This window comes from Arvicola amphibius, chromosome 1 (genome assembly GCF_903992535.2).
Source record: "Arvicola amphibius chromosome 1, mArvAmp1.2, whole genome shotgun sequence".
Lineage (NCBI taxonomy): Eukaryota > Metazoa > Chordata > Mammalia > Rodentia > Cricetidae > Arvicola > Arvicola amphibius.
The window spans coordinates 181,502,270-181,514,823 of NC_052047.1; the positions used below are offsets into that span (position 1 = coordinate 181,502,270).

Below are 12,554 nucleotides of genomic sequence, written 5' to 3' on the forward strand. Positions count from 1 at the left end.
AGAACTGTATGTGACTGTATACATTGTCTAGCATTGAACCCCAGAATTTCATGAAGATTAAGCAAGTACTCAACCACTAAGATATACCCAGCCATATCATAGCATTCTTTAGGTAGAACACGAGCAGGACAGAGTGATTCTCTGAAGTCACTGATTTAGATTATCAATCGAGAAGCTCCCAGTTCAGGCCTCTTTCCAGGCACTTCACATCACCATAAAGGGCGCAACCTTGTTTACTGGGCCAGCCTGCATGCAAATGGCCCCTCTGTGGTTGTTCAAATTGGTAACCTTGACACAGAAACCCTGGAAAATGCTGTCCCAACTGCCCAACTGGAGCTGTGGAGTGCCAAGTATGTTGTAACAACTTTGATTTTCTGGGACAGAGTCTCCTGTAGCCCAGGCTGGCCTTCACCTTCCTTCGTAACAGAGGGTGACCTTGAACTTTTGATCAACCTACCTCAACTTCCCAAGGCCTGGTATAACCGGGGTTATTGAGTCCTGGGGGTCGAACCCAGGGTTTTACGCGTGCTAAGCAAGCACTCTACCAGCTCCATTGCGTCCCTTGACCATTTTCTTACAAAACAGTCTGCAAACTATGAAGACAGCTGGCTACAGAAGATGCCCATGTGAGAGAAAAGGCCAAAGCTACAAACTGAAACAGAACTAAAATTAATCAATTATCAAATAATGGTTTGGATGAAAGAAAGGCACAGAGACTGCTCCAAAGTCTGCCACCCGAAGATCGTTCTAAGCCAGACTTAAATGCTCTTTGAGTTCAATTTTTATCTTTTTCCCCCCAGTTCTTTTTCCAGCTTAGAAGCAGGAACACGGAGTGAAGATCAGACAACACTTTCCTATCCAGCAAAGTCTGTGTTGAACCCTGTGATCCCTTCCTTCCAATCAGAAAAGAGTTACCTTGGCAACCAAATTACTAACTCACTCAATTAGCGCCCTCCCCCTTTCCACTGATGCTCAGTAATCACAGAACGTCAGCCCCAGAGAGCTGAGGCTTTGTAGGCTGGGGCTCCCGCTTCATCTAGAGATGGAGGTGCACTCCACATGATGCTGTGAAAGCTGGTCCAGGCAGAAAAGAAAAACTCCCGGGCACTGTTCCCATCCTTATATAAAGGGAGTGTAAATGACCCGCCCTTAACTGTGTCTCCCAGACACTGGAAGCAAGAGCTGGGCTCGGCAGCCAGTCCTCAGAGGCTGGCTAGCTGTGTGCTTTGGGCCAGGGTCCACAAGTTCATTGTGTAAATAATTCATCTGCAAAATGGGAAAAGCACAGAGCCTAACTTGCAGAACTGTGGGAGATAAGGGTCTTGTGCAGCCCAGGTTGATGCTCCCTTACTCTACAGCCAACACTCTCCCTGAATTCCTAAATCCTCTTTCCTCTACCTCCCAAATCCTAGGATTATAAGCATCCACCACTACTTCTGGCTCAGGAAGCTGTTCTATAAAAGCACAATTTTGAGTCTTTTGTAGAAAAGCTTGTCTCTGAATGACTTCTCCAAAGTCCCGCCCTCCCTTTTTCCTCTCTTCACTGTGAGGCCTCACATGCAGATTGTATCACAGAGCTACAGAGCTATATGTCCCCCTTCTCTCCCTCCCCCCCCCCTCTCAAGACAGGGTTTCTCTGTGTAACTGCCCTAGCTATCCTGGAATTATCTTTGTAGACCAGGGTGGCCTTGACACAGAGATCCTACTGCCTGTCTCCCAAGTGCTGGGATTAAAGGCCTGCCCCACCACACCCAGCTCCAATCTCTCTTAAAAGGCAGAGAGCTGGCAAGATGTCTCAGTAAGTAAAGATGCTTAGTGCCACACCTGACAACCTGAGTTCAGTCCCCTGGACCCACGTGGTGGAAAGAGAAACCTGCTCCCATGCCTTGTGTGTGCTGTATCATATGCATGCCCACCCCCACCACACACACACACACACACACACACACACACATCACATACACATCATATCACATACACAAAAAATAAGAAAAGGAACAGGGAAGCCAATGAGGGGATTCACACCTGTAATCCCAATACCTGGAAAGTGGAGGTGGGAGAATAACAAATTAAAGGCCATCCTTGTCTATTTGTTTATTTATTATATATTTATGTGTTTGTTTTTGAGACAGGGTTTCTCTGTGTATCAGTCCCGACTGTCCTGGAACTTGCTTTGTAGACTAGGCTGTCCTCGAACTCACAGAGATCTGCCTGCCTCTAGCCTCTTGAGAGCTGGGATTAAAGACGCGCGCCACCAGTGTTGGGCTCATCCTTATTTATACAGCAAGATCAAGGATAACTTCAGTTACATGAGACCCTGTCTCAAAACACAAACTAAAAAAGGCACAGAGACTGGATATTTAGCTCAGGGGTAACATGCGCAAAACTGTCCCCTCTGAGGTCAGACCCCTGGGTCGCAATCCCAGCTGCACTTTCACAGCGAGTTCTTAAAGATAGCTGAGACCAAAGAAAGCATCTAAATGTTCACTAAGGAGAGAGTAGAGGTCACCGTCTAGCCAAGCCAGGGAAGCAGCTTGAGGTTAGAACTTTTAGAGCTGGGGCAGCAGAAGTATCACAAACGAAGGGTAGATGAGTGTACAGTGAAGCCAACCCCGGGCCCCCTGCTCTTACGACCCCCTCCTTCCTTATTAGAAAACCCACCCTCTCTAATTCAATTTCTGTGCTCAGCTGAAGTTCAGCTTGCCTGCCCTCTGCACTTGTGTCTATAATTTGTGCTGAGAGAAATCCTGCAGTTGTGTCCCAGGACTCGTGGTTCAGTTCATTTTGCTCCCGTTCGTCTTGTTTACTGTCATTACGGAGTTATCTCAGGGGCTCCTATGTGCACGCCTCCTTCCCACAGAGACTATGTATTCTTTGATGGCAGCGGAATGACAAAATGTAGAGGATGTTTTGGGAAGATTGTTGTGCCACGTGGCTGGGAAATGGACTGGGGCTGAAGGGGACTATTTATGGTCACCCAGATCCACGGCTAGCTATTACAGCATCCAGGCATCAGACGATAAAGGCCCCAGATGGGTAGGGAGAGGAAAATGCGAGACATTTCGGAAAGAAAACCCACAGGCTTGAGTAAGGTACTGTGTAGCCATAAACATGCTGTGTGTGAGCAGACTGCCTGGCTCCTTCCTGTAACTCCGGGTGGTTTTTTTCACCTCTCTAGGAGGACAAGAGTTCCCACCTGATAGGATTGCTGCCGAGCTGATAACTAGTAAAACCACTCAGGCCCCTGCCCAAAACATGGCTGCTTTAGTACTGCCACTTGGTATTGACAGTCAGTAAATATTTGCAGAGCAAACAAACGGGGGAGGGGGGATTTCAACAGCCTGACACAAGCTCTGGGTGCCTGGGGAGGAGCCAGTCACCTAGATGTCTGAAGATGGTGGGGAAGAAGAGACAGGAGCTGAATACGGAGGCCGGGAATGTGGCTGAGGGGCAGCGTGTTGGTCCAGTATATGTGAGGCTCTGAGTTTAATACTTAACACTGTAAAACAAAAATCCCCAAAGAGAAAAAAAGGTCAAGGGAAGGATTTCTTAGCCAGGAGAAAACCATGCTTATTTGGAGGTAAGCAGGGGATGGGGAGAGAGAGCAATTAGAATGAGCTATTCTGAAGGACCAGGCTCCTGACAGAGGAAGGAAGAATGGGGTTCATACTGTGGGCAGGACTCAAAAGGACTATATGTGTGGATAGTTCATATGGCAGTACCCAGGGTCAGAAATTGGCCGGCTCAGAGAATCCCAGGACCTGACAAGGGGTCATATCAACTGTGTACATAACCTTCCATCCTGGGAAGGCTGGGAGTTTCTGTGAATGAATTGCCAGTAGCTGATGCTACAAGAGAATACAAACTAAAATTGATACTGAGGAGTTTAGTAACTGTTTCTCTTATCAACTGCTAACTGACTCACAGGAGGTAGCACCCATAGCCCGAGCTGATAGGCTGCCCAGACAGTTTATTTGACTTATTGATTTGGGCGGGTTAAAAAGGCACAAGCTGGCTATCATCCTGCTACCTTCGCCCTGCCTCGGCCTATTTCTGTTTAACTGTCGAAATTAGGTCTCACAGCCTAGTAAAAAGCCTTCCCTAGATTTTCCTGCACTTAAACACTGAAGTCACAGTCGCAAACCCCTTTCTTTTATTTTCTTTTTAAAAATAAATTTGCTTTATTTTATGTGAGCAGTACACAGCCTTTTCCTCCAGTGTACCTTAAATAGTACTTTTTTTTTTCAGCAGGGATGTGGATGGGAGAAACTCAGTTACAGGTGTTCAAATCACACTACTGGAGCCTTCAAGATGGCTCAGTTGGTGAGGACCCTTGAGCCAAGTCTGACGATATGGGTACAATTCCCGGGACCCACACAGTAGGAGGAAAGAACTGTACATGTTGTTCTCTGATTTACACACACACACACACGTATGTGCTCACATATATGCAAATAAATGTAATGAAAAAATATTTTTTAAATGGACTGGAGAGATGACTCAGCAGTTAGGAGCACTGACTGCTCTTCCAGAGGACCCAGGTTCAGTTCCCAGCACCTACATGGCAGCTCACAACTGTCTGTGACAAGTTCCAGGGGATCCGACTCCCTCACAAAGACACACAAGTGGAACACCAGTGCACATAAAAATAAAAAAACTTAAAAAACAAAAAAGATCATGTTCAAAAGAAATGAATGAAAGGATACTACTTAAGGGTGCTAATAACGGGAGATTAAACTTCAGTGCTCAGAAACTATCAATGCAAGTCACTGACCAAGATCAAGTCCCATGTGCCCTGGTCATCTGTAGCCTAAGGGTATACCCATAGAGACAGCATGAACAGAGCTGCTCAGCCAACGTGTCCCTCAATCCAGCAGCTCTCCTCTCAGTGTCCACGGCTTCAGTGTCCACGGCTTCAGTGTCCACGGCTTCAGTGTCCACGGCTTCAGTGTCCACGGCTTCCTGCCCTTGGTTCTACTCCTATCTTCTGTCTGCTTCCGTGTGTATTCTCATCTTCCTCCCAGCAAACCGATGGCATGGTCTTCGTAAAGTGTTTAGGGCAGAGCACCAAGTCCATTAGCTGGTGTTTTTATTGTTCCCGACACCCTTTTCCAGGCCCTAGCAAGCCATTTTAGCCTCAGCTGCTATCGCCAGTCATGTCACTCAAGTTCTAGTCCTGTGAGACCCCAGACCGCTGTCCCTGTGACTTCTTTCCTGAGTCTCCTAATCAAGCCTCCCCACCAACAACCCGAGTCACCTGACACAACCCAGTTCTCCTTGTTACTTCTCTAGAGCTGTGCTCCCTCTGGCTCAGTGTTGCCAAATGTTATCAGGGGAACTTAGGCACCGGTCCTTTCAGAAGATAGGAGCCAGTTCAACTCTGCCTCTCCCCACCATTCCGTGGCCACCTACTCTAAAGGGCGAGTGTCCTAGCCAAAGTCATTCCTGGGCTGAGTACTAGGAATGGCCCATTCCAAGATGCAGTATTTTTAGAAATGGCCTTTGCTTCCTCGGGTGACCTCACTGAGACACTTTCAGGCTCAAGGCTGGGTCTTGGCATTTCTAGCTTTTACAAATGGCTGGATCAGTACCAGGGACTGGAGAGTTCGGGCCAAAGCCAAAGCAGCTGTAAAGACCATGACCAACAATGAGCACTTTGTCGTCTAACCCGGGGGAATTCCAGGGGTCTTCTGGGGGAAGACATAAAGCACTCTAAGCAAAAGGGTCTCCCCTTAGTCTAAAGTTCATGCAGGCTTTTGAAAGCCTTCTTGAACACACACACCAACCTGAGAGACTGTCAAATCTGCGCTGGCCTAATGAAGCCCATGCTCTCAGGGCTAGTGGTGTCACAGAATGGGAAGGATTAATTGCTGGGGAGACAGGCTGAAGGCTGTTCAGGGAAAGCAGCCCTCTGGACTCCAGACCTAGAACCATCTGGGAAGATTTCTGTTTCCAAGTTGGCAGGACATTATTCACGACATGTGGCGTGTGGGAAAAGATGGCTCATGAGAGCTGTGTTCAGGACCGAGTCTGCAAGCAACAGGAGAGTGACTGATTCTTCTCTCCATGCCCTCCTGCCGCTGTGGAGGGTCAAATCTAGCTATTCCCTTAGAATCTAGAGGGAAGCTGTTGAAGCTGCAGTGTTCCCTGAACAATGTTAAGTGCTATCATTCTTAAAATATGTCTGTCAGACATCATGGTCCAAGCCCTTAATCCCAGCACTCAGGAAACAGAAGACCTCTGTGAGTTCCACAGAGGAACTGCCTGGTCTACACAGTGAGTTCTAAACCCGTCAGGGATACATAGATAACTACGAATGAATGTATTTGTCTAAAACAAAACAAAAAAACAAAACCCAAATTATTTTCTTCTTGCCCTACCCATGACCATCACCACAAAAGCAGAGTGGGCAGACTCTGGCACAAGGCAAGAGACCAACTCTAAAAGCCCAGAGTTTGGATTCTGCCCAACCACTGTATCCTGACCAAAGGTGCCCACCAGAGTAAGTGCCTATACTAGAGCTCAGTTCCCTTTTCCCTTCTTAGTTTGTCCACTATTCAACTTCTTCCCCATTGCTGTTCCAACGAGGAAGTAGCCCCCCTAGGATGCCTGCATAGGATAAAACCTTTGTGGTCCTAGGCTCATGGTTTTTTCTCTTGGCTTTCGGAGACAGGGTTTGTCTGTGTAACAGCCCTAGCTGTCCTGGAACTCACTCTGTAGATCAGCCTGAACTCACAGAGATAGCCTTCCTCTGCCTCCTGAGTGCAGGATTAAAGGCGTGCACCACCACATCCAGCTCACTAGGCTCATTTATAGATATCCTAGCATTCTGATTGAAGCAGTCACATGCTGTTTGTTATGTGGCTCCTAGGCAATTCACCGTCCCTTTGCAGCAAGTCTCAGACTTCAAACCAGAAGTTCTTTGAGGGCATCTCAAACTCCATCTCATCCTCAAACCCCAGCAACTTCCATCTATGTAGATGATGTACAAAAAAAAAAAAAGTGATGTAGTGACATTTCGTTTGTGTTTTGCAAATAAAGCTTGCCTAAAGATCAGAGCGCAGAGCTAAGCCACTAGAGGCTAGGCAGTGGTGGCACACACCTTTAATCCCAGGACTCGGGGGGGGGGGGGGGGGGGGGGGGGAGGGAGGGCGCGCACACACAGATAGACATCTGTTAGTTCAAGGCAACCCTGGGATACACAAAATTGATCCAGTCTAAAAGAGACACAGAGTTCACACAAAGGTGATCTCAGCACTTGGAATCCCACGCCTTTAATCCCAGCACTAGGGAGGTACAGACAGGCATGATATGACTGGCCAGAGAGAGGAATAGAAGCTCAGAGCAGTCTGAGGGGAAGTGTATTCTGATCACTGGTGGAGGTGAACTCTCTAGTGGCTGGCTCTCTGCTTCTCTGAGTCTTCAGCTTTCACCCCCTACTATCTGACTCTGAGGTTTTATTATTAAGACCAACTAGAATTCATGCTACAGTGTGAGAATGGGGACACTCCTGTGAATACTAGGTGAGCCAAGGCTTGTAGGGCTTACTAAGAACGTTATTAATTCAACTCAGGAGAACAGGGTGTCAAGAAAGTCTCACATAGGCTAGGTGCATGCCTGGAATCCAGTCACTGTGGAGGCTGAGTCAGGGACATTCCAAGTTTGAACAGATCAGCCTGAGCAACTCAGCCAGACCCTGTCTCAAAACAAAAAGCTAAGTGTGACACTATATACCTATAATCCCAGCATTTAGAATGTTGAGGCAGGAGGATGACAAATTCAAAGTTAGGCTAGCTGGGGAGGAAATGGGATTGAAGGGATGGCTCAGTAGGTGAAGTACTTTTGTACTTGTTGCAGAAACACGGGGAATTGAGGTTGCATCCTTGACACACATATAAAAAAAAAAAAAAAAAAAACAAAAACCAAGGCATAGTACTGCACGTCTTTGATCCCAGCACTTAGGAGGCAGAAGGAGACAGATCTCTTGAGTCTGAGGCCAGCCTGATCTACACAGTGTTCCAGGACAGTCAGAGCTACATAGTGAGACCCTGTCTTGAAAAACAAAAATATATTTTTAAAACGGCACATAGTGGGTGGTGGTGCAGTACACACTTGTAATCTCAGTAGAGTACGTGGGAGAATGCTGGGAGACTGCTGGCCAACCAGTATAGCTGAATTAGTGAGCTCCAGCTTCCATGAGAGACTGTCTCAATCCCAAATAATAAGGTGGAGTTATCAAGGAAGACGACTGTTCCTCTCTGGCCTTCACATACATGAGCACATGTACATGCTCAACTGCAAACACATGAACAGAAAAAGGTTTTAATATAAAAGGAACTAAGAAGACAGCTTGGTACCTGAGTGCTTGTGCTTGCCTGTCGTCTGTAAAGCCCTGAGTTCAGTCTACAGTAACACACACACAGTCACAGCTTCAAGCAAAATGCTTTGGGGTTTTTTGTTTGGAGACAGGGTTTCTCTGTACAGTACTGGAACTCTGTAAATCAGGTTGGCCTTGAACTCACAGAGATCCACCTGCCTCTGCTAGGATTAAAGGTGTGTCCCACCACCACAGGTTCAAGCAAAATATTTCATGATCTAGACCTAAACATCCTATTAATCCCAGCTAGAGTGAGCAGCTATGTTTTGAACACTTCAACTCTCCCAACTACTTAAGTACTATTGTTTTACAAATGAGAGAAGGGGACACTGGCAGGTGTGTGTGTGTGTGTTTTTGCATGCACACAGCAACTTGCTCACCATAACAAACCATGGCATGCAGCAGTAGGCCTGCACCAAGTGAAGCTGGAGGCTGGACTTCTTAAGCACTTGGTAGCTTAGCATGTTGGGTACCATGGGAGGGAGTGGTACACAGCATGAGTCCCGTTCCCAGAGAAGTGGAGGTAGGATGTACCAAGCAGCTTCTGTCTATAATTCCAGCAAGAGGAAAGTAGAGGTAGGATTACTACAAATTTGAGGCCAGCCTGGGCTACTGTCTTAAAACAAACAGAAACCTCGCCAACAACCACCACCCCCAGCAAAAAATGTTAGGCACGCTGGCTGGCTGGCACACCTGTAACCCCAGCACTGGGGGAGTGGGTGCAGAGGCAGAACGACCATATGGTCACAGCAAGCCTGAGATTCTGTCTCAAAAAGGAAAAACAAAAGGGTGAGACAGGAAGCAAGACATGACAATGAGGACTCCTGCCCAGAGAACATGGGGCTGAGAATGAAGGAAAAGTGTCACGAACTTCCCAAGCTATCTTACAACTACCAAAAAAAATGGCTCAAAGACTTGGTTTTTGCCAAGTGTACTAGTCACTCATTCATACAGATCTTTAACCCTAGCACCCAGCACCTGGGGGGATCCTTCTGAGTTCAAAGCCAGCCTGGTCTACATAGTGAGCTCCAGACAGTCAGGAGATACATAGACCTTGTTTCAAAAAAAAAAAAAAAAAAAAAATTTCTTACTATAGACTACACAGCTCAATCTGGGCAGTCTCAAAGAAAAAACAGACTGTCTTTGCCTGTATACTCCGATTCTTAGAAAAAGATCACAAGAAAACTCAGAAAGCAGTTCTCAGAAAATGATCGATGGGAAAGCCCATGCAGCAGCTTCTAAAATCCCAGAAACGGGCAATGATGGTCCCAGCTAGTGAAGGCACTTGCCAGCAACCCAGACCACCAAAGTTTGATACCCAGGACCCAATGAGAAGGGGGGAAACCTACTACCAATGTTGTCATCGGAGTCCCACAGGCTTTTCCACTGCACGTGGGAACCCTCCACATACCGAATAGATAAATGTAAAAAAAGAAATCTAAATAGCCGAGTAAAGCAAGCGACTGAAAACCAGCATTCAGGAAGTAGAGATGGGGGAATCCTGGTCTACACGTAGTGGGTGTTCAGTCGGTGAGAACCTGTCTCAGAACGTGTGTAAAATAAAAATAAACCCAGAGACACTCAAGCGCAACTGTTAAGAGTCAACTAAACACAGCTCTGGCCCCAGCCCCCTAGTGACCCCAAATACAGACTTTGCTTTGGAGGATGCACCCCACATGGTCTTTCTTCCCTCTCCCACCTCCAATCAAAAATCCAGACTGTGTTCCAAAACAGAAACCAAATTTATTCAGCAGATATTTTAATTGAAATCCTATAAATCAGGACCACCACAATTTCAGACACTCCGTTGCGAAGTGTACGTCAATAGCTACATCTGGAGGATGAACAAGCCATTGAATCTTTTAAAAAAAAAAAATGTTTTAGCTACCTTAGAGTTTGGGGGTGGCACCTCGGAAAGGGCACCCTCTAGTTTCACAAGGGGAAAAGCAGGAGGTTTCTCCTCCTGGAGTCACATTTTAAAAACAGTTTCAGTCACTCACAAAGAACTAACAGGTGAAGAAGCAGGAGAGGGCCCCTCGGAGTCTGCAGAGGCTCAAAACAGTGCAGAAAAGTGTGTCCGAGGCTTTCATTCAACCACACACACCCCACAAGAGGACAGAGGTTGTTTATGGCCGTTTCTGAGAAAGCTGGTGCCACGGCCAAGAATGGTCTAGCAGGAGGAGTTGTTCCAAGAGAAAAGCACGGAAAGCGCAAATAATTCTCCCTTCACAGCCCTGTTGGCCTCCGTGTCCTCGGGAGACTCCAAGCGGTGGCAAAGGAGACAGATCTGCGCTTGGATCAAGAGGGGAAAAAAAAGACACCGCAGTTAGAGCTCTCCCAAGGATGGCACAACACCCAACTCATAACCAAGCTGACCTTGAGTCAAAGTTGGCAATGTCAAGTCATTCACAAGCCCACGTTTAAATTCAACTCTCCCCATCTTCGAGAATTCACCAACTGGGTCCCATTGCCCACCTTCACCGTTGCCAACCACCCAACTGCCAACTTTTAACATTCTTCACCCCAGAACCTCTTCGATCTGCAATTGTAGCACCACATTCAGGAAGTTTCTCCACCCGAAAATAATGAGACCATGTATGCCGACTATTCGTTTTCAAGTATTGTTAGAAAGTCCTCCCAATTCCCGCCCCTGCGACATCTATAAACAATCCAAGCACACGCTGTCCCCAAGGGCTAAATCAGGTCCAAGTTGATCAAGTAGCTGCCACAGTTCTCCCGGTAAATCCCAGGTACTCGGCTGCCGGTGCTGCTCAGTCGAGTTCGTTTTCTCTAACAGCCTCGCGCGGCCGATAACTTTGGGGTTGTAGCCCGCGGGATGGACGACGGCTTCAGCTCCGGACTGTCCGGCGCAGGACACTGTTGGGTCGGCGCAGCCGCGTCCGCTTCCTCCTCCGGGAACCCTGAGTCAGAGCCAGGCACCCGAGGACTGCCAGGTGACTGAGTCCGGTCCGCTTCGGCCACCCATGGACCCCGGGGCGCTCGTGGGGCTCGTGGCTGCGACCGCCGCAACCGCTCGCTGGAGCCTGCGCACCGCCTCCTTAATGAGGTTTCCCGAGAGCACGAGCTGCTGCAGGAGCCGGTGTGGGTCGTCGTCGCCAGCACGCGCTCCGCCGGGAGCCCACCGCCGCTGCTGGATTCGCCGAGATGTCACGGCACCCGGGAGCCACCCCCGCCGCCCCAGCCCGGAAAGCGCGCTGGCGCCCCCGGCGAGCTCCGCCACGCAGTAGGGAGCCGCCCGGCCCCGCACGCGCCCGCGCTCTCCTAGCACGCAGCGCACCGCCCCCGGGGGCGACGGGTCCCCGGCCTCCGCAGACGCGGCCGCTCGCAGCAGCCGCCTCGCCGGGGCCCGGGCCTTGTCCGCCGGCAGCGCCGCCACGACTCGCGGGGGCGGAGGAGGGGGCGGGGGACCCGGGACAGCACACGGCGAGGCCGGGTCGTCGTGCGCCGCGTCCAGCTGCAGCGTCTTGCCGATCTGGGCGATGAGCTGGTCCACGTCGGCCGAGCCGCCCAAAGTCACCGACTGCTGCAGCAGGAGGAAGCTGTCGTCGTCGTCCTCCCCCTCCGCCTCGTCGCCGGCTTCCTCCTCCTCCTCCCTCCGACACGGCATGGCCCCCCGCCCGGGCCCCCGCGGCTGTGCGGGCGTCGCTGGCGGCTCGGTTGCCCGCGGGCTCGGCGGGCCGCGGCTCGGGCGGGAGCGGGGCGGAGGCCGGGGCTGGGGCCGGGCCTGGGACGCGGAAGCCGGGGCCACCGGGCAGTCGCGCCGCGCGCCTCCCAGCCGCGGGAGCCGGAACGCTGCCGGCTCGGGTTGATTTGTAAACAATGGGTGACGTCGCGCGGCTCCTACCACTGCGCGCGGCCGCTGGGGGGGAGGAACGTACGCAGAAGACTTCGGAGCGCGGGACGGCTCGCACCGTGTGGGACTCCGATCCGTGCCCTCCGCCCAGTGCTATCTTCTCCGCCTGTGAGCAGCCCCGGGGGTGGGCACCGCTCTCGTCGTGCCCGGGCCCCACGAGCGGTCCGGAAATAGGCCCACGCGGAGAAGGCCACTTGGCCTCTCCCACTCGCGGACACACCCCCCCACACACCCAGCCCCTCCGCCGCGCCCGCTCCCTCCCCACGTGTCGGCAACGCTTGCGCTGGCCCGGCTCCACTCCGC

The 12,554-nt window shown here is 50.1% G+C and overlaps 1 protein-coding gene across 1 annotated transcript; it reads right to left on the reverse strand.

The window, feature by feature from the left end:
* Nucleotides 1–10,100: 10,100 nt before the first annotated feature.
* Nucleotides 10,101–12,088, reverse strand: Frat2 (FRAT regulator of WNT signaling pathway 2). Its single transcript, XM_038342210.1, has one exon. It carries the CDS (start codon nucleotides 12,003–12,005, stop codon nucleotides 11,304–11,306), a length of 702 nt encoding a protein of 233 aa, XP_038198138.1. The 5' UTR covers nucleotides 12,006–12,088; the 3' UTR covers nucleotides 10,101–11,303.
* Nucleotides 12,089–12,554: the final 466 nt, after the last annotated feature.

Bases quoted from the DNA above. Each gene is read 5' to 3' on its own strand.
- Frat2 (XM_038342210.1), bottom strand. From the start codon at position 12,005: ATGCCGTGTCGGAGGGAGGAGGAGGAGGAAGCCGGCGACGAGGCGGAG.